The sequence below is a fragment of the Lissotriton helveticus genome, chromosome 3_2, assembly GCF_964261635.1.
Source record: "Lissotriton helveticus chromosome 3_2, aLisHel1.1, whole genome shotgun sequence".
Lineage (NCBI taxonomy): Eukaryota > Metazoa > Chordata > Amphibia > Caudata > Salamandridae > Lissotriton > Lissotriton helveticus.
In genome coordinates, this window is record NC_136062.1 from 467,848,293 (window position 1) to 467,872,574 (window position 24,282).

The following is a 24,282-nucleotide window of genomic DNA, read 5'->3' on the forward strand; positions in this document are numbered from 1 at the left end:
TGAAATCGTTCAAGAAACACTCCATCTTGTCAGATGACATGGTGAGCACCAATCTCTTTGTAGATCTCCCCATGAAATTATGAAACCCCCCTGATATCCTCCGGCGGAGAGTCTACAGGTTTCGGTGAAGGTGACGAAGGTGATGGAATAAGATAATCATCGCACTCTTTTCTGGGGTCTGTTATCTCTCCCTCTTCCTGTTCATCATCAGTGGTCACTGGTTCTTGTTGAGACCTTGGTTGTGGTGATCTAGGCAAGGGCTCCGGTAAAATTTCTCGTTGTCGCACTGGCGTACTTGGGCTAGAGCGTAGGTGAGGTGTAGCGACTGGTATCTCTTGAGAGGTATGAGGTATAGGATGCCTCTTTTATAATCCTCGAGCATAAACTGCAGATCCGTCAGTAACGAAGACGGAACGCTAACCATCTCCTTCTGATACTCCTGCCGATAGTGTTACTGGGGACGATCCTGATACCCCTCATATTCGTCCTCCAAGTCATCGTCTTGGCACTTTACATGCAACTGTGACGGGCTACTGGCACAGCCAAAAGGGCCGTCATCATCCTCCTCATCCTCTCAGTCTTCCTCCTTTAACAGGTGGGATGGTACCAGAGGTGTCACCTTACTTGGAGAGGTGAGTTCTGGGGTGATTCTCCTCCTAGTAATTTCCTGATTTTCAGGGTTTTTTTCTCTCGTTGACGAGCCCGTCGCCGAAATCGCAGTAGAAACCGATGCTGTCATCGACGCTGTTGTTACTGTCGTCGTCGTTGCTGTCAACGATCCCGTATTTGCTGTCGTCGACGTAGTCGTGACTGTTGTAACAGTCGTCGTCGATGCCGTCGTCGCCACAGATCTCGGCGTCGACACTGTCGTCGACAGTGCCACGGTAGACGGAGAGATAGCCTCAGAAGTAAGTTTTACCTCAGTTTTCGTCGACGACAACGCCATTTCCTTCGTCGACGCACCCGTCGATGATGCAGATTTTTCCACTTTTACCTCAGGAGGTGAAGAGGCAGGCTTCTTGAATGAATGTTTGACTTTAGGGGGTGATTTTGACGGCTCCGAGCTCATCTTCTCTATATGTTTGAACCCTGAAGCATGACCCTTGCTCTCATTGTCTCTGCATGGAGGAGATTTAGAGGGACTGCGCCCAGAAGACCCTTGAGTGGTCTTTTCAAGGGCCTTCTCAGGACGGTCCTCTGAGGTATGAGCATGAGGAGACCTGTTTCTTTTCTGAGATCTCCTAGAAGTAGAAGAAGCCTCATCAGTGTCACTGGACATGACTTCTTTCCTGGCTTTTAGTTTTTGAAGCCTCCCTCATGATCCCTCAATGTTTTATTTGAAAAGGTACGACATACCATACAGCCCTTTGCTTGATGGTCCGGATAAAGAAAGTGGAAGCAATCCTTATGAGGGTCGTCTGTGTAGAGCCTTTTCTTAGAACAGGTAGCACAGGCTCTCAATAAACCTTTTTTCTCCTTGTCAGCCATTCTCAGGAGCTGGTGAACAAATAGGCAGCAACCAAAATTACCAAATCAGTTGAAAAACTATGAAATCCAATCCATATTGAAGTAGAAAACTGTAGAATTTGAGCGGAGAGGGTGAGGAGCTCTGATTGGTTCAGGGACAAGATTGGTCTCCTTTACATAACGAAGGTTATGGGTTGCAAAAGGGAAATGGGCCTAGGCCTCTTTACAGTTTCCTATACTGCTAAGCATTGCTTATTTATGTACCGGAGACTCCCGTCTCGACGACGGGGAATGATACAGGCATGTGAATCTGTGAAAACTCCATTACTGGAGTAGCTCCTGTCTCCTATGCATGTGCATCCCAGGACTTTCTCCACCATCACTAACCGCAAAGTCCTGTCCCCTATGCATTTGCATTCCAGATTTTCAAAACTATAACCAACCACAAAGGCCTTTCTCTAATGCATTGGGATCTCAGACTCTTGCCACTATCATTTCCACAAACGCCTGTCTCCCATGCTTTTGGATCCCAGACTCTCACGCTACCTTTAACCATAGATGCCCTTCTCCTATGCCTTGGGATCCCAGATTCCCACAAGTACCATTAACCACAAAGACCTGTGGCGGGGTGTGGCTGGCAGCCCAAGATGGCGCCCGCCTAGGCTGAACATTCCCGGACACATGATTCAGAATCCTGCTATTGTCCCTGCTAACCCGCAGCATTGGACCGCCGACTGGCCCTGAGGCGCTACTTAGAGGCAGGGTGCATCACCCAATGAAGGCCTGGGGCTTATTGGAGGCCCGTGCAGTCGATGCTCCTGGTCGCACAGAGGGGGCAACATGGTGGCTGAGGAAATAGGAGTTACTGGGCCCTTCAGAAATGTAAGTTTAGTTTTTCAAACACACAGTTTGGGGGATAAGTGAGAATCACCGTAGAAAGACCAATTTCTGCTTGCTAGTTCCCAAAATCATATAATCACTATTTTCCTGCCCCCTGAATTACGGGTAACCCTGCTAATGGTAATTCCGTTGCAGGGAAAAGATACACACAGTATAATTTCTAAACAGTTTTTCACTGAGGCAGACATTAAGGTGACAAAGTTATTTAACAACCACCAAGCATATTTTGGTATTTACAGGACTGCACATCACTTATAAGGGTATGGGCGGACCCATGTAGGCATCCAATAGAGCATGCCCCTATTTGTTAACATAACATTACATGTGTGTTTGTAAAACGCAGGATCGTCCATGGATGTCTTACTGCTGAATAAAAGACGTTACTCAACAGTACTCATTTTATCTACCTCAGAAGGATGATAGGCTTAGTGCAGGATTTGAACCTGTTACAATGAGATCAAACACAGGCCCTTAAAGTGGACGCATCAGTACACTTAGCCACCAGACTACACTGTGTAGGTCAAGAAGATCGCCATGGATCCAACACTCCCTCCACTATATCTCACCAAAGATTTAGGTTGTAATAGCCATTGATTGTCTCTCCTATACTTTGCCTGACAATAGCAAAGCTGATCTAGCACGGCAGTGGGAGGCTGTGGCCTCTCCATCTTTAGCGGTGTGAAAGAATAGTATGGTTCAAAAAACAAAAGGAGGGAAGGCGCCGGCGCATTATCCCTACTAATATCCTGCATCGCCCCGACCTGCGGACGTCCAGACCGAGTATTTGATAGTCGGTGGTGGGGAGTGTGCCCCGGCAGCGATTTGGGCGCACGGAGAGAGTGATTTCTGGCAGCTTGAGCTCTGGGGCAGTGAGGCGCCAGGATGCCCGTAGGGTTGCAGAGCGCTTTACAAATAGCATAAATAAAATAAATAAATAGGCCCGCGCCATGCGCTGAAGCCGGGACCTCGAGTCTGGTGGCGTCCGGCCGGAAGTGCAGCGGCGCTGGGGCCGGCAGAGAGAGCCGTGCCGGATACCTGGAGCTTGGATCCTCGCGCGCAGACGGCACGACAGGAGGATGCAGGGGGATCCCGGTGCTGACCTGGAACTGAGACACTGGCGGCTGCGGGGTAAGCTGCCGGGGAGAGACGAGCGGCTTCGAGGGGGGGGGTGACTCCCTCAGCAACGGGCCGAATCCACTCAGCGGACCGCGGGAGCCCAGTGGACCGGGAGAACTAGGGGGCTCTTGTCTTCGCCCCTTCTCCCGGGAACAACCCCCTACGTATTTCCCCCCCCCAGCGGATGCGTGTGTTGCCCCCGAGGGTGGCGGCTGGATGCGGGCCCCGTCCGGGCCGTGGGCCAATGCAGAGCACCGCCGGGTGCCTCTCACTCGGCGGCTAGATCGAGCCGCGGGACAGAACTGGCATCTGGGCCTGACCGGTGAATTGGGCTACGAATTTTACAACGGCCGAGGTGAGCTCGGATTACCCCCCGCTTGCTGAGGAGCTGAAGGGGCGCGCGGACCTTGGCGGTTTCGTGGTGAAGGCCCTCACCGTGGGACGCACAACTTCTAAGAATGCAGCCGGGTATCTATCCTATGCTGGGGGACACACTATTGCGACCGGCGCAGAAGGCTGGGGGTGTCGCCGTGGTGGACTGAGTTGGTGCAGCAACGCGCATAGTCACACTGCTATCCTTGACCACTAATATACGACCCCCCCCTCGGTCTTGGCAGAGCGGGAAAGATCCTATCGGGGGGGCCCGAACGGAGTGGAGAGAGCGACTACCCGGCGCCCCGGCGGCCAGTGGGGTCCCTGTAGTCGAGCCTGTAGATCAACATGACGCGGGGCGGCAATAGTGGAGGCACTACGAAACAAGGCCCCATCGACAAAATCACAGGGCCGAGTGGTGGAGCGGGGGCTTCCGGAGGCCAACCAGGACCGGGACCGGACAATGCGGCCCTTATCGCAGCTATAACACAATAGAGAGACATGCTGGACGCTAAAATTGGGGCAGTAGGGGCCGATGTCACATTGCTCCGTCAGGATTTGCGTAATGCTGTGGCCCGTATAACTGAAACCGAAATCAGAATCACGGGGGTGGAGGATGATGTGGCGCTTCTCAAGAAGAAAGTGGCGACTATGGAAGGGGTACAGAAGGGCCTTGCACTCCGGGCCGAGGATGCAGAAGGGCGGGCCCGGAGAAATAACCTGCGGTTTGTGGGACTTCCGGAGGACTGCGAGGAGGGCAACATGGAGGCGTTCCTGACACGGTGGCTGGAGGGATGGCTCCCCCCAGAATCCCTCTTGCGCTGCTTTATAATGGAGCGAAAACATCGAGCACTTCTCCCAAAGCCACCGGTGGGAGCTCGCCCCCGACCGGTAATTGCCAAACTCCTCAATTATCATGACCGCGACACTATCCTGAGACAAGCGCGGGCGAAGGAGCCCTTAATGTAAGAGAACCACAAAGTCCTGATATTCCCAGACTACACTAAACTGGTGCAGCAACAACGGTTGGTGGGGATCTATTGGAATAGTGGGTCTTTAGCCTCCCGTTGGGGGCTAGAGATGATCTATACCGCGTCAGATACTTCAATGTTGCTGAGTTATGGAGGGGGTGTGGAGGGTGGAGTTGTGGGCAGGGTTGGTGGCGAGGGAGCGGTAGGGGGTTGTTGGGGGGTACAAGTCTGGGGGGAGGGGGTTGGAGGGTGGATTGGAGGGATGGGACAGTTCATATCGACACAGTGTACATTCGAGTCCGGTTGCAATCGTGTGTGTGTGTGTGGCCCCAAGTACCCAGGGCCCTGATTTGTTTACCCATAGATGGCGGTTGATGCCCACGAGACAGGCCCTCCACGGGCGTCAATACGTGTAGTGAGTTGGAATGTCCGGGGAATGCTCGATAAAATAAAGAGAAGTGCAGTGTTGCGGCTGGGGAAGAGGGAGCGGGCGGATGTGCTACTCTTACAAGAGACACACCTCCTAGGCAACAAAACCCTTAGCTTGCAACGGTATGGCTACCAGCAGGTATTCCATGCAGGTTTTGTGAGAGGGTCACGAGGGGTCGCAGTTCTAATACATCACAGACTGCCCTATGTACATGAGACGCAATGGGTTGATGCCCAAGGTAGATTTGTTTTCATTAAATGAATGGTGGGAGATGAGCCAAAGGTCTTTGGTAGTGTGTATGCCCCACCCCCATTGCAAGAGACACTCATTGAAAAGTTGTTTGACGTGTGGGCTGAAATCCCGAATGTAATGGCGATAGTGGGCGGTGACTGGAACGATGTAATGAATGGACGAATGGATCGGTATAGGCCCGGAGGGGGTCTTATAGCTGATACCCCCACTAAATTGAGTGGCATGGTGCAGGGGATGGGCTGGATAGATGCATGGCGGTATCAACATACTCATAGCCGCGAATATACGTATGTCTCTGCGGTACATAAGTCCGTTTCCAGACTCAATTACCTGTTTATTCCTCATACCTGGATAGGGAGGGTGGCCTCCACGTCCATGCTCCCGCGTGGCCTGTTGGATCACTCCCCAGTGGCGATGGACTTGCATCTGGATAGGAGACGGCAACCCTTTAGATGGCGCTTGTCTACATGGCATCTGCAACAAGATAGTTATCGATCGCATATGCGAGAGGCCATATCTCAGTCCTGGGACAGTAATGATAGGCCTGAAACAGATGATGTAACCCTTTGGGAAGCTTTAAAACCCGTGCTCCGCGGGGTGGATATCGCCTGGTGTGCGAAGGCTCGCAAGACCCGTATGGGAGAGATAGAGGAGTCAACGAAGTGGGTCCGAGTCCTAGAGGAGGAATGCAATACGGGGGGAGATGCAAATGTCGTTGGGCAGCTGCTGCTAATGCAGCAGTCTTACAACTCTCTACTAATGGACGAGGCTCGTCAGCTGTGGTTGGCTACGCAGAGTAGAATTTATCAGTGGGGGGATAAATCCAGCACCATGCTATATCGGCTTTGTCAAGGTACTTTCCAAGCACATGGAACCTGCAAATACACGCTGACCTGTCCCGTCGGTACCTCCCACTGACAGCCCAGAGGGACGTCCGGAGTACCGACGGACAGGTCAGTAACCTGGTGAAGACGGCTATGTGCTTTACGCGTGGTCTTCCCCCATGGCGCGCCTGATAGCGTGTTTTCTTCAACGCTAAACTACTACGAGAGTAGCTATCGTTACAGATTGCAAAACCAAGCAAGTACGTGCCGCACATATCTCTTGAGACGGGTAGCATGTGGTTTCTCAATCTGGGTTAAAAACGACAATGAATATCAAATTAGAATATCCCCACATTACATTATGAGTTGGCGGGTTTAAACGGTTCCACCCGCATTTTTTCATTTACTTGCTAATATTAGTATATATACAGACGAGTAGCACTACGTTTCCTCAGCCTGACAGCGCTTCCCCTGACCCCCTTTGCTTTTTGTTCTGCCGACACAGAGCGGTGCTCCGTCATACCTGCGCTGTGGCCGGGTGAGGTGGGGCAACATTCTCCAGATCATTGGGTGAGTGTATTTTACTAAGGGTAACTCCGCTCTCATGTTACACCTAGTTGGGGAACATGATGTGATATATGATGGATTTCTGACTGATTTAATTAAATTAGCAGACATGTGATGATATTATTTATCACTTATGAAATATGTGAAAAAGCTCATTAGTTTCTTTCTCTTTCCTCTTTCTTATGTTGGTGTGTTTGTTACACTGTGATATCCTATACCTCGCAAACAGGAGAATTGCAGGTGATGATTATCATTTCACGGTTCCCCCCTTTTTGTTGATTCACTAGGTTTAGCAGTAGCATACTAGGTCCTGATGAAGCAGTAGGTGACCTATGGGCCCAAGGTAAACTGCAGAAACATGTCGACCATGACCATTACGAACGTCAGGGTAGTTATTTGTTAACACTACCTTTTGCACTGTTTTTACTGTTGGGAATGGGAGGTGCCTATTAAACTAATTTTCCTCCTTTACCCAATTTTATATCACTTTTTTTGAACACAACTTGTTTTTCACTATCTAGCACTGCTTGTCAGATACCACCTGATACCAATCGAATATCAATACACATTGGGACACACATGACAGAAGGGGCATTACTTTGCCAGATCTTCCATTGGGTACTTCCCCGTGTTCAATGTGTTAGATTCCCAAATGATGTAGGGCGGTACAGGTTGGAATTCTGATGGGAACTCCTCTAAACCACTGAGAGTACCCAGTGAACGATTTCGCTGTCCGTTTACAAACACACTTTCCTTTTCCTCCCTCTGTTGAGGGTCTGACCCTTTGCTACTATTTAGTTGGTATTCCTGGGATAAATCCAGCACCATGCTATATCGGCTTTGTCAAGGTACTTTCCAAGCACAGTCCCTACCGGGACGTCGTGATGGGGTGGGGGATCCTGTGACGGCCCCGGTAGAGCTGGCTGCCAGCTTTGCACGATACTATGCGGCCCAATATGCCCCTCGGGAGGTTATCCCGGAGGAGGATGTAGACAAATTCCTGGCGGACCTCCTGCCGCGGGCACTTTCCGATGAGGGACGTGACCGGCTGGAGCTCCTGCTATCGATGGAGGAGCTGGATGCGGCACTCGGGGAACTGAATACTGGAAAGGCCCCCGGGCCTAATGGATTCCCTTGTGAATTCATATAGACATTTCATCTCCAGCAGGGTACGCGCTACAGAAGGGCGTTGGAGGCGGCCAGGGACCGTGGTCGCCTTCCGGCGGACTGGCGACACGCTGAGATTGTGGTCTTCTGTAAGCCTGGAAGACCTCCTGAACAACATGCATCATACAGGCCAATATCGCTCCTAAATGTTGAAGCGAAAATACTGGCGAAAGCCCTGGCCAATCGCCTCCTCCCATACATTACAGATCTAGTTCATCCAGACCAGGCCGGGTTTAAGCCCCATAGGGCGACGAGGCACAATATCAGACGCGCGCAGGTGGTGATAGAGGCGGCCCGGGCTGCCGAGATCCCGGCAGCGCTCCTCCTGGCTGACATTGATAGAGCCTTTGATTTGTTAAGTTGGGTCTATCTCCGTGCGCTTTTGTCTCGCCTGAACCTTGGGCCCCACTTCCTCTCGTACTTACAGTTGCTGTACACGGACCTGACGGCGTCGGTGAGAGTGGCGGGAACGGTGTCGGACCCCTTCCCTATCGGCCGAGGCACCGGACAGGGCTGCCCCCTCTCACCCTATTTATTCGCCCTGGCCATGGAGCCGCTGGCGGCGTGGGTGCGAGTGGACGCGCAGATGCGGGGAGTTGAGTGGGAGCTGGGACCGTCCGATCGAATTGCACTGTATGCTGACAACGTCCTCTTCTTCCTTACAGACATAAATAGATCGGGGCCCAGAGTCCCTGAGATAATGCAGGTGTTCGGGGAGGTATCTGGCCTGCACTTGAACAAACGGAAATCTACGCTGTGGGTGCTGGGAGAGCGCGGGGGCGTGGACCCTGGGAGTCAGCGCTGCAAGAGGCGGCTGGCGGCATTAAGTATCTGGGCGTATTCCTGACGGATGTACCTGGGGTCACTTGGGCCCCCAATGTGGTGCCTGTTTGGGATCGCGTACGGTCAGACTTGAAAACATGGTCCAGAATGCCCCTAAATATATATGGCCGATCAGCCATATTCAAGATGGTGGCTCTCCCGCGTCTCCTCTACCAGTTGCAAAATCACCCATAGCCCATTGCGCCACAGTGGTTTAGGCAGGTGAATTCGGCATTGGGCCAGTTTCTTTGGGCCGGTGGGGTGGCGAGAGTGGCGCTCCTCACCTGTTTCCTCTCCACGTATTGTGGGGGCCTGGAAATTTAAGACATTCTATCCTATTATCAGACCTGTTGGTACTGAATGAATGGTGGTATGGGGACCGATCGGCCTATGCCCTTGAGAGATACCTGATGGATCCGGATACTCTGCACACCATTCTATATTCGGCGGTTATAAGGAAGAGGCTCCCAGTGGTTACCCAGGTGGTTTTCCAGGTGTGGCGTGGAGCCCTGCGCCTCATGGGGTGGTGGAATAAATTAACGAGAGAAACCCCACTGTGGCAGAATGGGCGGCTACCGGCACTGGCGTCCTTACAGGGATTCCGAGGCTGGGATGCCATTGGTATATCAGCGCTGGGCCACGTCATGAAAGGCACGACCCTCAAATCGTTCCAAGCCCTGAGAGAAGAATACGACATGCCTCAAACCCAATTTTTTAAAAACCTGCAGCTCCGGCACGCCTTGTCCCCCTCCTTGATAGGCCTGGACTCGTTGTCCGACTTTAGTCCCCTTGAGGCCAAGATGTTTATGGGGGGATTGGGAAATAAGAAAATATCTAATATATATCAGACTCTGGTTACGTATTGTTCTTCTCCACTAGATAAGCTGCGCTCTGTGTGGGAGGGAGACATAGGTGCCTTGGAGGAGGGAGACTGGAGGGAGGCCCTGGAGGCCCCGAGAGGGGCGGCAATTGCGGTGCGCCTGCGTTTCATTCAATTCAAATATCTGCATCGAGCCTATTATACTAGAGACCGATTGTGGAGAGCTGGTCTGATTGCCTCCCCCGAGTGCCTGCGGTGTGGACGCGCGGTGGGCACATTTATAAATAAAGTGTGGTCGTGTGAGAAGCTGATGAGGTTCTGGACTGGGGTATGGAATTGTTTGTCTGAGGTGTTGTGCTGGGACCTCCCCCGCTCGCCGCAGCTAGGCCTTCTTCATGTTATGGAACAGGTTGGAGGAAATATATACAAACGTCATCTGCTGCTTCTAGGCCTCACGGTGGCCAAAAGAGATGTAGCTCGGACCTGGAAGGACCCTAGGGCTCCCTTGATCGAGGTGTGGAAGAGGGGTTTGGACTTTTGTATGGGGCTGGAACGCCCGATCTTCGAGGCCAGGGGCTGCCCCCGAAAACATTTTAAAATATGGAAGCGATGGGCGGACTATAGAGGGCTGTGGCTGGAACCACCAGCGCAAAGGGATGCTGATGCAGAACAAGTCAAGTCAAGTCAAGTCAGAGAATTTATATAGCGCACTACATACCCAGAGGGTCTCAAGGCGCTTAGGGAGGGGAGGAGGATTACTTGTCAAATATCCACGTTTTAAGTTGCTTTCTAAATGCTAGGTGGTTCTGGGTAAGACGAAGGTAGGTGGGGAGTGAGTTCCATGTTTTAGCTGCCAGGTATGAGAAGGATCTGCCTCCCATGGTGGTCTTGTTGATGCGGGGTACAGTGGCGAGGGCTTGGCTGGAAGAACGTAGTTGGCGGGAGGGGGTGTAGAAGGACAGTCGTGAGTTGAGGCATTCTGGTCCGATGTCGTAGAGTGATTTGTGTGCGTGGGTTAGCAGTCGGAAGGTGATCCTCTTATTGACGGGTAGCCAGTGGAGGTCTTTCAGGTGGCCAGAGATGTGTTCGTGACGCGGGATGTCTAATATGATCCTGGCTGAGGCGTTTTGGATTCGTTGGAGTTTCTTCTGGAGTTTAGCGGTAGTACCTGCGTAGAGGGTGTTTCCGTAGTCCAATCGGCTCGTGACCAGAGCATGGGTGACTGTTTTTCTTGTTTCGGTGGGGATCCAGCGAAATGTTTTTTTGAGCATGCGAAGAATGTTGAAGCAGGATGAGGATACGGCGTTGACTTGTCTGTACATTGAGAGTGAAGAGTCCAGGATAACGCCTAGGTTCCGTGCGTGGTCTGTCGGGATGGGTGCTTTTCCAAGGGCTTCCGGCCACCAAGAGTCGTCCCATGCAGAGGGGGATGTACCTAAGATGAGGACTTCTGTTTTATCTGAGTTCAGTTTCAGACGGCTTTGTTTCATCCATTCGGCAACTTCTTTCATTCCTTCGTGTAGGTTTGTTTTGGCGGTGCTGGGGTCATTGGTGAGAGAAAGGATCAGTTGAGTGTCATCCGCGTAGGAGATGATGTTGAGGTTGTGTTGGCGAGCGATGGCCGCAAGGGGGCTCATGTATACGTTGAAGAGGGTGGGACTGAGTGAGGATCCTTGTGGTACGCCACAGATGACTTCAGTGGCCTCGGACTTGAATGGTGGAAGGCGGACTCTCTGGGTTCTTCCGGTGAGGAACGAGGTGATCCATTCAAGTGCTATTCCTTGTATTCCGATGTTTCTGAGGCGTTGTAAAAGGGTGCTGTGGCAGACTGTGTCGAAGGCTGCAGAGAGGTCGAGGAGGATGAGGGCGACTGTGTCTCCATTGTCCAGTAGAGTTCGAATGTCGTCTGTTGCTGCGATGAGGGCGGTCTCAGTGCTGTGTTTTGCTCGGAAGCCAGATTGTGAGGAGTCGAGGGATTTGTTGGCTTCGAGGAAGGCGGCGAGTTGGTTGTTGACAGCTTTCTCGATGACTTTGGCTGGGAAAGGAAGGAGTGATATGGGGCGGTAATTTTTGAGTTCGGTGGGGTCCGCTGTGGGTTTTTTCAGAAGGGCGGTGAGTTCAGCGTGTTTCCAGCTTTCCGGGAAGGTGGCGGAGTTGAAGGAGCAGTTGATGACGTCTCGGAGGTGCGGTGCTATGACGGAGTCTGCTTTGTTGAAGATGTGGTGAGGACATGGGTCTGTGGGGGATCCTGAGTGGATAGAGTTCATCAGGCGGATGGTGTCCTCAGTGGAGATTGGGTACCAGTCGTTAAGAGTGTTCGAGGGGGGAGAATGTTCAGCGTATGGTTGGGTGGGTTGGTCTCCGGGTTGGTTGTCGAAGCTGTTGTGGATGTCCGCAATTTTGTTGTGGAAGAATAAAGCCAGGGAGTCGCAGAGGGCTTGAGAGGGGGTGATGTCGTTGGAGTTGGCCGAGGGGTTGGTGAATTCCTTGACGATGTTGAAAAGTTCCTTGCTGTTGTGGGCGTTGTTGTCTAGTCGATCCTTGAATGCTGTTTTCTTGGCCTTTCGGATTAGTTGGTGGTGTGTGCGGGTGGCGTTTTTGAAGGCGTCCTTGGTGATAGTGGTTGGGTCTTTTTTCCAGGCCTTTTCAAGGGAGCGGCAGAGTTTCTTGGACTTCTTAAGATCATCGTTGAACCATGAGGCCTTCTTGCTGCCAGGTTTGCGTTGACGTTTTTTCAGTGGTGCTAGGATGTCGGCGGTGTTGGATAGCCATAGGGTGAAGTTGGCGGCGGCTAGGTCAGGGTTAGAAGAGTGGGCTGGGGTGTTTAGTAGGAGCGATGAGGAGATCTGGTCGATGGTGATTTTGTTCCAGTTTCTTTGCAGAGTTGGTTGGAGGTGGTTGATGAGTTTCGGCTTGTTGTAGGTGAAGTGAACGCAGCTGTGGTCAGTCCAGAGGAGATCTGTAGTGTGGCTGAAGGAGACATGATTGCTGGAGGTGAAGATGGGGTCGAGTGTGTGACCTGCGATGTGGGTGGGGGAGGTGACCAGTTGTTTAAGTCCGAGGTTGGCGAGGTTGTCCAAGAGGGCGGTGGTGTTGCGGTCGTTGTTCTTTTCAAGGTGAAAGTTGAGGTCTCCCAGAAGGATGTAATCTTTGGAGGGGAGCGCGTGTGGAGTGATGAAGTCCGTGATGTCTTCACTGAATTTTGCGCGGGGTCCTGGTGGTCTGTAAAGGAGGGTGCCTCTGAGTGTGGTCTTGGGGTCGATGTGGATCTGGAAGTGAAGGTGTTCAGAGTTGGCGAGGTTGACGTCAGAGCTGGTTGAGATGTGGATTGATTTTTTATGAACGATAGCGATTCCTCCTCCTGTGTGGCCGGTACGGTCCTTGCGTGTGATCTTATAGTCTTCAGGGATGGCAATGGTGATGTCTGGGGCTGAGGAAGCGTTCATCCATGTTTCTGTAAGGAAGGCGATGTCTGGAGAGATGGTGTCTAGTAGATTCCAGAGGTCAATGGCATGCCTGTGAACCGAGCGGGTGTTGAGCAGGATGCATTGTAGGTGGTTGGGGTCGGGAATCTGTGGTGTGGTTGTAGCGGAGATGTTGTCGGTGCCAATGAATTTGCAGGAGTGGCAAGAGAAAGGTCCATGGGTGTGTCCAGGAGCGGCTTGGACGCAGTTGGGGGCGCGATCGGAATTAAGGGCTAGGAGGGTGGCGGCATCGTAGGTAATGCGGGAGGGATGGGCAGCGCGAGGGGCAGGGGGTGTGGCGCTGGGCGCGGTCCAGGCGCGGACGGGCGTAGACGGGCTTACCTTTGGCGCACCTTCGGCGTGGCCGTAGCGCGTGGACGCTGCGCGTGGGGACATTGGCCATAAATGGATAATGGAGGGGGCGGAGCGTGGGAGGGTCAGCTGGGAGGCGGGGAGCGGGGAGGAGCCACGGGCCAATGAAAATAAACACTAAGATGGCCGTTCGCTATTAAAATCGAAACTGGGGCAGAGCTGGGTTTCGAGTTCGAGTGAGGTATACTAATAAAGTATAAAGTCCCGCTCCTTAGCCGCACTACAATGCTCTGTATGCAAATCAGTTGAATGCTAGCTAGAGCGATAGCGCGCGCGTGCAATGTAGCATAAACAGCGCTTTTAAATTGATTGATAACGATACCAGGCGCTTTAGATAGCGCAGTGCGCTGTGTCAGGACAGGCAGGCAGCAGGTCTCAGGACAGGCAGGCAGCTGGAAGAGAAGCCTCCGTAGTGCTAGCCGAGTGCAGGGTGAGCGACCGCAATGGAGGGGATCCAGGTGGTCACCTGGATCCCCTCCATCCAGAACAATTGCTTGTTGACCCTGGGTGAAAAGGGGTACACACTGATTGTGATTTCATAAGCTTTTACGTTTGGACCATGTAGACACTGTGCGGGGAGGGGGGTGGGACCCGGGTGGGACGGTAAGGGGAGGGTGTTGGGGGACGGGAGTTTGGGTATGTTCTTTTACTTCAAAATGTTGATTGAACTGCTTGTATGTGATGGCTATACATTTGCTCACTGGTCCTCCGGTTCATGGGGGGCAGTGCCCTCTTTGCAATTCTTCATCAACATAATAACATTTGTTCTGAAAAAAAAAAAAAGGAGTGACCCTAATTATAGAAGTGGAAGGAAAAAGACGCAGGCTTAAGAAAAGATTATTTCTTTTTTAGTAAACCCCTCACTCACCAACCTGGTTGGTGACATGCTTCAGCGACCGAGTGCCACTCAGGTGTGCTTTGACGCCTGCAACTGCAGCAAAGCTGTTTTATTTGTGTGAATAGTGAATGGTGAATTTAAAAAGGTGTTCTACACGTGCTCCCTAACAACTTTTATTCTTGAGTCATGTGACACAATTAAAAAATAAGTGGGATACTTCCACTGGCGTGGTTATGACCAGAAAGTATCAGACTTCAAGTGAAAGGGTGGTCAACATGTTTCAACCTATTTCAGTATTTGTAGGTGAGTCGGGTGGTCTGCGCACGCTAAGGCGCACACAACCCTGACTCAACTATGTACCAGACCGTCTACTTACGGTTCAGCGCGCATACAGCCTTCTGTGTAAGGGAAAATCTGTAACAACAGAGCAAAATACAGTGGTTGTATAATACAATACATTTTCTGCGTATGGTGCTACCTTCCAGATTTAAAACATGGTTATATATTGTGTAACACTCTTTCTGCGTGCGTCATTCCATTCCAGATTACATTGCTTCTATGTGGAATGTAATGTTTCCCCAATTATATATATGGGGCGTGACAGGAACTCATCAGACATGCATGCAGTGGTATAGTGCTGCTTCCCAGCCATGCCAAATCTGTTTTATCTTTGTGCCTTCGTAGTTTTTAGTACATACGCACATAACAGTCATGTTTCGATTCGTGGGCATCTTGTGTTCCTATGAGTCAAAGGAGCGCTAGATGGCTAATCAAAATTGTCGTGTATTGCATGTCTTGCGATCATAAAGGTGCTATTGCACAAGATATCAAGCGATAAGGGTGAGAAGGCCAAGGTTATTCCATTACTCGTACCGATCGAATGTGAAGAATGAAGTACACCCAACAAAGGACTTACTTAGAATTGATTCTAGATGAACCTCATGGACAGCGTGCGGGGGCTTATACATGAGCGTTCTGTGGGAGAAAAAAAGGATTTAAAAAGGATTTGTCTATCGTAAACGGGTTTAGCAAGGAATCAGTGCCCGTTACCTTAAAATAACCGTCAGCAAAGCGGAGCCCACTCGCCTGCTTCCAAGTTCACTTACTTGTCAGTATTTGTTGCCCACTGAAAACCTATCTTAGGACTCTAGTTCACCACACGATGAGCAGACCCCCAATTCGAGACACTGAAAGTGGAGTTAGAAGAAACCACTACCGGGGGCAAGATGGCGGACGCAGCGGTGTCCGAGTGAGCAGCATCGCCAGCGGTCTCGCTCCCCTAAGCCTTTTTATCCTTCCTGACGGCTTAACGGGCTTTCGGCAAACACTGTTACGGAGAGTGGCGTCTCTTTGAAAATGCGAAATCTCTAAAAACGATAAAAATTCCTACCTGTCTATATGTCCCGGGATGCGGCTGGATCTATGGTGATGGGTTCGACGGACGCTACAACCTACGTGGCGGCACTCATCACTCCCGCTTCTGAGGGCGAAAGTGGAATCCCGGACTGGAGCGGGGCCCAGCGCTACGGACAGCGCTAGCTCGCAGCAATCCCCTGTCTCTCACACACGTTCTCGAGTACAGAGACGAAGCAGGGGTAATACTAACGGAGCTACTAACGGAGCAATGGCACCAAAGAATCCTGCGATGACGGCTCTCAAAACACAAAATAAGTCTAAAACGAGGGCAACTACGGCAGCACAGGAAGGCGTCCAGACGGTGGATAACACCCAGAATGCACAGAACAGCAACAATGCTGGTAATCCTGGTAATCTCATGCCACAGGAATCTCCTCTGAACCCTCCACTCCAGAACCCACAACAGGTAATTCATAATACTGATTCTGTCTCTGTGCTTGGTCTTCAAACTGCCTCAGCTGAAATTACCACTAACAATAATACCCGCGTAATAATGGGGGATTCTGGGACTTGTGGGCTGGGAGCTATTCCCAAAATTCCGGATATGTTTGCCCAGAAGAAAAATAACAATAAAACACAAGAACCGGGAAATATCTGCTCGAACAGCACCACGGGGAGACCCGCCCTAACCGGGAATGAGAGGACAAAGACATCTTCTGACACTGGACGTAACAAAGTAACTTGCACTGGGAATGGTAAAGGTGGATCAAAATTTGGATTAAAGGAAAGCCAAAATCCAATCCCTCCATCCCTTCAGATATCTGAGGATTTAAGTAATAACGCACAACCAGAATCAGTGCAGGATGTACCAGAATCTTTACCGGTTAGGGAAGATGCTGAATCACTAGATTCTGCGGGTAACTTCTACTCTATGACTGACTTGTTGGTGGCACTAGAGTCCGATATCCATGAGGCAGATGGCGGATGGAGAGATGATTTGAGTGGCAAGAGTGTGGGTTCACAACATGAATCACTTGATTCACTGGGTCGGGAGGAGGGCGAAGACGAAGATATAGAGCAGTCAGGATCAGGATGAGGATCCCCCTCAACAGAGACTGGAGGGCGCTGTCAATGACTTTATAGCAATCACAGCACATGCAGGTTCTTTCTCCATTGATCCAAACCGGGCTGTATCACAGAACTTGCAGTCTCAGGATACTACACAACCACAAGCAACTGGTACTACACTAGATACGCTCTGTCAGCTCATGATCCAGCATCGGGAAGAGACAAGGGCAGAAAATGTTCGCACGCAGGGTGCTATTCGACGGCTTCAAAATAACCTTAGAAAAGTCGCTAAATCTTGTAATGAGATGTCTGTAAGAGTGACCGAAGCTGAGGGGAGAATATCGGCGATAGAAGATACAATGACAAATCAACAAACCCAAATGTCATCATTGGTAGGGTTGAGAGATGAGATAAATTGGAAATTGGTGGATTTGGAGAACTGATCACGTAGAAATAATCTCCGAATCTTGGGTATTCTGGAGGGAAATGAAGGCGGTAATATAAGACAATATGTAGTTGATCTTTTTTCAGAAGCCTTCCCAGAACTCATACAATGGAAATGGGATTTGGAAATTCAACGTGCACACCGATTTCCATTTAAAAAAAACACCAGACAGGGTACTAATTTAAAGCCCAGGGCGATCTTGATATGCCTGAACAACTTCTTGGCAAGAGAGGCTCATTATGACTTGGCCAGGCCAGACAGGAAAAGAAGGGGGCGAGGAGTCGAATTCTTTGTTAGGCCTGACTACTGTCATGCCACAGTAGAACAACGGTGGCAGTTTCGACAACTAATACCTGCCTTCCAAGCCAAAGGTACTCAGGCCTACCTTCTGAATCCTTCTAAACTTAAAATATTCTTTAAAAAAAAATCATACTTTTTGACTTCGGAGGGGGCAGCTAAAGAGTTTCTGGCTTCATTTTGAAACTAACGTCTGTAAAAAAAAAAAAAATACGTCTGACTTTTTTTTGTGTACTAGCATTCATATAGTCTTATCGTCAGAGCAGTAGTTAACTAATTAATCTTGCTGACTAAAATAAGACATTTTCTATATTTTTTTTTATAGGATCTATAGTAAGAGCTTAAGATAGGAAGGATGTAGTGGAGGGGCGGTGAGACACTAGATGCTTCTCACATCATCCATACTAGGGACTACTAGTCCTTATGCCCAAGATGGGGTGAGGTCAAGGGGAAGGGGAAGAGGGAGGGGGGGGGACACCAGGGTGGGTGGCGGGTGCAATCAAAAATAGTAGAAAAAAATTGTTACGTTATTGGATTGTTGCTCCATCATTGCTTTTCATTATCTTTTTCTTTGAAGGGGGTGAATATAAAAATGTTAATCTACATATAAATGATCCTTGTTCTAGACAGCTTGGATGTATACAGGTGGACAGAAAATAAAACTGTATAACTGATGACGATGGGTAAACTTAGAATTTGTTCTTGGAATGTCTATGGAATTAATAACAGGAAAAAAGGGGGATTTGTAACCAGATTATACAGAGCATGAATATAGACATTGTGTCTTCAAGAAACGCATATTAGATGGAGTGATAGAAACATGTTTAAGAAACTTGGTTTGCAACTATTAGCGTGTACTAAACAAGGTACCACCACAAAAGGTGTGGCAATCCTTATGAGATATGGTCGAGGACGCTTAAAACGTTCAAAAGTCGATCAATATGGAAGATGGGCAATAGTCGAGCTCGAGATCAATGCTAAATCATGGACAATCTGCTCAGTGTACGCCCCAAATACAGATGATCCCGAGATTTTAGATTATCTTAGTTTAGAATTAGCGGATTGGCCATCTTTGTTTATTTTTGGTGGAGATTTGAACATGCATCTTGCAGGAGGGTTTGACATATCTACTGACAGCATATACCCAGGTATAAAAAAAAGACGTATAATGCAGTTAAAGGGCTGATAACAGAATATGGTTTAAAAGACGTGGGATTTATAAAAAACACTTCTTCACCAGGATCCACTTTTTTTTCTAATCCCCATCAGAAATTTGTACGTATAGATTATTTTTTTCTGAATAGTGATCTAATAAACAATACACTATTTAAAATATTTCCCCGAATAATCTCTGATCACAACCCATAATAGAAGTTTCGACAGTGACTGGCTCATCCTTAACTTTAAGACCCTGGTCATTCGATCGGAAATTACTTGCAGATCCATCCTATTTAGAAACAATGAGTAGTTGGATTAAATACTTCTTTCATCTTAATAGAAGCAGTACATCTACTCAGATAGTTTGGGATGCTTTTAAAGCGGGGGCCCGGGGGGAAACACTTTCCTACTCAATTAAAAAACAAAAAAGTATCAAAGAGAAAACAGAACAGAATTTTAATCTAGTTCCAGAATGGGAGGAAAAACTTGATACAGCTATCTCTAAACATCAAGATACTGAACAAATTAAAACTACACTAGATATACACAAGGCTAGGGTCTATGAAATATTTTCGGCTGAATTAGCGGAACAACTTGCAACCTTTCGTTCTCAGGTCTATGAAATGGGTGAAAATTCCGGAAAGACTCTTGCAAAAAGAACCAGGGAGAAAGAAATCTCAAATTCTATTAATGCGATACAAGATGAGGCAGGTCAGGTCCATGATGACCCAGATCAAATTCTTGAGGTATTCCGGCAATTCTATTCCCAACTGTACAAAATTGACAATATGACATATTCCCACGATACTCTGTTAAATTTTATAGGACAAAACAATATCACAAAATTAAATGATTTACAATCAAATTCCCTCGAAAAGGACATTACATGGGATGAAATTGAATTAGCGTTACTTTCTTTGGCTACAGGAAAAGCTATGGGCCCTGATGGTATCCCTCTGGAATTTTTTAGGATATTTAGAAACGTTATGAAAGAAGACCTACTGCTTACATTCCAGGAAGCTCAGAGAGGATCTCCACCTGTTTCGTGGAGTCAATCCACATTGATGGCTTTCCTTAAAAAGGATAAGCCTCCTCTGAATCCAGCGTCCTTTAGACTGATCTCCTTAATAAACGCTGATAGCAAGATCTTCTCCAAAATATTAGCCACCCGTTTGTCAACAGCGATATCTTCTATCGTTTCACGATGGCAACACGAGTTTATCCCTAATGGAGACACTGCGGACCATGTCCGAAGAATAATTGCTTTGATGGACTGGGCCCAAACTACTAACACACCCATTGGAATCACCCTGTTGGATGCCGAGAAGGCATTCGACAGGGTGGCTTGGCTTTACTTATGGGATATACTGGCTTTGAAAGGCTTTGGCCCAAAAATGATTAAGGCTCTGAAAACATTATATTTATCACCATCGTCACATATCAAAATTGGGTCCTGTAATTCTAGTCCATTTTCTATCTTTCGGGGTACCCGTCAAGGATGCCCATCATCTCCACTGCTATTCTCTATATATATTGGCATACACCTTAATAAACTTAATCAAGAGGAAGATATAAAACCTGTGGAGGTGGCAGGGACTTCTTACAGAGCTTTAGCATATGCTGATGATGTGGTAGTGACTACCACTGATATCGTAAAGGCAATTCCAAAAATTGAAGAGATAGCGGAAGAGTTCGGTACTTTCTCAGGCTATAAATTAAACTCCTCAAAAACCCAAATCTTATTTGTAGGTCAAAACCCACCGACACACCTCAACATAGTACCCACTGCAACATATTTAGGAATTAAGATCACAACTACAATCTCTGACATACCCAAGCTTAATTTCACCCCTATTCTTAAAAAGGCAAATACTACTTTGGAACGGATAAACCATTTACACCTGTCATTACATGGCAGAAATAATGTATTAAAAATGCTAATAGTTCCGCGATTCTCATATCTTTTTCGAACTATACCCCTTGAGTTTCCAATAGAATTCTTTAAACAATTGGAGAGAACGGGGGGGAAGATTCCTATAGGGATATAAACGCCAACGTAGAGCTTTTAAAAAACTGACTCTCCCTAAGGACAGAGGAGGATGGAGCACACCACATTTCTTATTTTATTATTTAGCATCAATATTGCAGTTCATCAATCCCTTAATTATTGGTATTAAAGCCCCAATCCATGAAGCACATTTCCCTTCCATTTATGAATTTTCTTTAGGGACAGAAGCTCGTGGTTGCTTTTAAAAAAAATATTGAGCCTAGCTACTTCAAGAAAATTAAATTCAAGACTGTAATAGCAGCATACCGGGCATGGAAGATTATCAAGCGACATCTAGGGATTCCGAAAATTCTGAGATATACTCCCCTGTCATCTAAACACATATTGCCTGATATATTTAGAGATCAAATTATGTTAAAATGGAGTAAACAAGGAATTAACTCTATCAATGATTTATGGCACAATGATGAAATTATCTCTTTTTTGACTCTTCAGGCTAAATTCAATATTTCGACTCTGGATTATTTCAAATACTTTCAATTACACAGCTATTTTAATACTTTATCTCCAGAGCTACGCTTAGGGCTTCGGAAAATACCTCTGATTGAATCTCTATACATTAAAAGAAAGATAGGTTTTCTTTACAACTTACTGATTTCATCATATTCAGATGACTTAACTATAGTTCAAGAACGTTGGGCAGAAAAACTGGGGGTGACAAATGTATTGATATAAGACTCCATTATGATGGCTGACTCTATTTTACTCACGGGTAGATCCCGTACTCAGCATTATATGGTTCTCTATGATTTATATCATACCCCTGAAAAAATCTCTCAATGGGGTGCATCCACAGGCACTGCATGTAAGAGATGTTCCCTAGAAGCAGCGGATGCAACTCACGTTTTTTTTCTGTCCGAAGCTCTCATCAGTACTAAACCAGATACAGATCTTTATGTCTTTAATTCTTAAATGTAACATTATTCGTTCAGCTGAGATTGTTTTGTTAGGTGCCTCTTCCATCAACATTCCTGAAGATCAAAAACAACTCTTATTTATTTGCATGTCTGTTTATCGTGCCTGTGTTACTCAGGAATGGATTAATCCAGATCCGTTACAATTTCATACTTGGAGGGCTCAGCTTCTAGCAAAGTACAACTTAGAACAGGCAATCTATGCTTTGAAAGGTCGTGTTAAAAGACTAATGGGGGGGAAGATTTGGGATCCAATTCATCAATGGATACAGGAAGAACTGCGAAATTAGCAACCTTTATATCATATTAACTAAACAGACTTTTCTTTTTGTTTTTCTTAGTTATGAGCATATGTTGAACTGTAATGTACCTCTCTTTCTTGTGTTTTTTTCTGTTTATTTTCTCTGTTTGCTATGGTCATGTATTCCTTTTCATTATGAATTATGTATCTGTTTTTTGCTTGCAATAAAATTTAAAACCAAAAAAAAAAAAAAAGAAGAACCCACTACCCTTCAGGGTCATCCTTCAACAGGGGCCTCTTTAAATTTCCACCACCTGCTGCCCTTTGCACACCTGACCAATGCTGTCTCACTTGACGCCATGGAGGTGATGTCTTCAAGCCTACACTTCTCCTCGACTTCACCTGCACCCCCTTACTTGTGCCCTGCCTCACTGTTCAAGACTGGGCCTGTGAGCTATTTCTTCACCTGGAGTTAGATGCCCATGCAGTTGCTTTCCCTTTAACGATGTGTTTTGACTCTCCAACTCCCTGTGGCTGATAACACTTGAAAGCTGCAGGGAGTGGGGGTGACCGGCCGACCGACCACTCTTTGGTTTTTCTACAATCCTGCTTCTCTATCACTGCCTCTGGGGCCAGCTCTCGTGCAGCTCTCATAATGTGCAGTGTCACTCCTGCTCCAACCTTTGAAATGTCATGCCTAATGCTCTGGAAGTTATTGGCCCATAACTGGCTGAATTCCTAGAAATCTATAAATAGCAGAAATGAATGTCACTGGGCCGGGATCGCGTTACTGTGTTGTTAAACACAAATAATCATGGGTATTTGCATAGCAGACTCCACAGCGAAAGGGTTGTTAAAAATACACCTTGTTATTATCCAACCTCTATTCTGCAGTTTTCAGCACAGGTTATTAGGGCCTTTTTAAAAAGATGGCAGATAAGACACTGTGTAAAAATGTGTGGCACACCCCGCCCGCCACGTTACCAGTGCCATATGCTATAAAGCACTTATAATATAGTGGACGGGACATTTATTTATTTATTTATGCGTATTATATATCGCGGACTTTACCCGAAGGTGTCAGAGCGCTTCACAATAGAACAGTAATGATACATGAGGAGAAAATTACAAGTGAACAAATTACAAAAGCAAACGTTAAGTTACATGAGACCAAAGTGACAAATGTGAGCAAACAAAATAACAAGAGGTAGCAAACGGTACATTACAGGAGGAAATAGTGACGTGTGCAAGTTACAAAGGCATACAAAGTACAAGTAGAGGTATAGTACTGCAATATATGGCAGACACTCAAACACAAGAACAAACGTTACGTAGGCAGTGGTGGCACTTGTGCTAGTATCGAAAGCAAACAAAATGTAAGAGTAGCAAACAGAGTGTTACAAGAGAAAAGGGACGTGTGCATGTTACAAAAGAGAACCAAACACAGTTAAATGGATGATGCTGCAATACTTGGCAGACTCTCAAACCACAAGAAGACACTGGGAAGGCACTTCCATAGTCAACCTCTGAATAATGCCTTTGATTTCTTACGCCTCGCGCCGACCCCTAGAGGCAGCACAAGTGTCCTGGTCCACCCAAGGTCACCCACAGTTCATTTCCATCCCCTTGAGACACTCACCCATTCGCAGAGGTAATGCTCAGGTAGTCCGTCTCCGTGGTGCGGTTGACCAGTTTGATGCAGGTCAGAGTGTTGAAATCTTCCAGTGCTTCCCGGATCAGGGCTTGGTGTCTGCCAGCTGCAAGGACAAGGGTGGTCGGGGTCACAGAGCAGTCAGACGTGGGGGTGGAGCCATCACACAACGTTTCAGATCCAGACGGACTCACACTTACAGATATTTTTTTTCATTTTCAGATTGCCATTCAGAATGAATATCCAAAAACACACAGATCCGCCCCACAGTGAATTAGATTTTCAACTAATTACATTTTGTGCATCACATTTTCCCTTCTTGCTAATCAATTTATTTGTTGTACCGAAATGATTATTTTCTTCCCAAAATAAATTAGTTTCTTTCAAAAATTAATTAGCTTTTCTAAAGCATCAAAGGTTTATTTATTTATTTATTTTTTATTATGCAGCTCATAGCATGATCAAAGCAAATACAAAAAAGTATATACATTAATCCTATTCAAAAATACATATATATCATAAGCAAGAGAGTAAACAAATATTACAGCCTAAATTGGGCTTTCATTAGCTAAATGATCAATCATAGGCTGTCAGATCCTATACCCCAGTTGTTTTTTCTTCAATGATCTAATACAATATAAATTAAATTCTAAATTAAATCTGTTATAGAACTTTGCCCGCCACATCTCATATGACAGTGCC

General features: G+C 47.6%; 1 protein-coding gene across 5 annotated transcripts in view; it reads right to left on the minus strand.

Annotated features, from left to right (window-relative positions):
- Positions 1 to 24,282, minus strand: part of LOC144826067 (astacin-like metalloendopeptidase) — a 551,078-nt gene that overhangs the window by 218,746 nt on the left and 308,050 nt on the right. For all 5 annotated transcript variants that reach the window (XM_078684377.1, XM_078684375.1, XM_078684378.1 and 2 more), the window contains one exon: positions 23,569 to 23,686. In XM_078684377.1, coding sequence (XP_078540503.1) covers positions 23,569 to 23,686 — 118 coding nt within the window. The remainder of the gene's footprint in view (positions 1 to 23,568; positions 23,687 to 24,282) is intronic.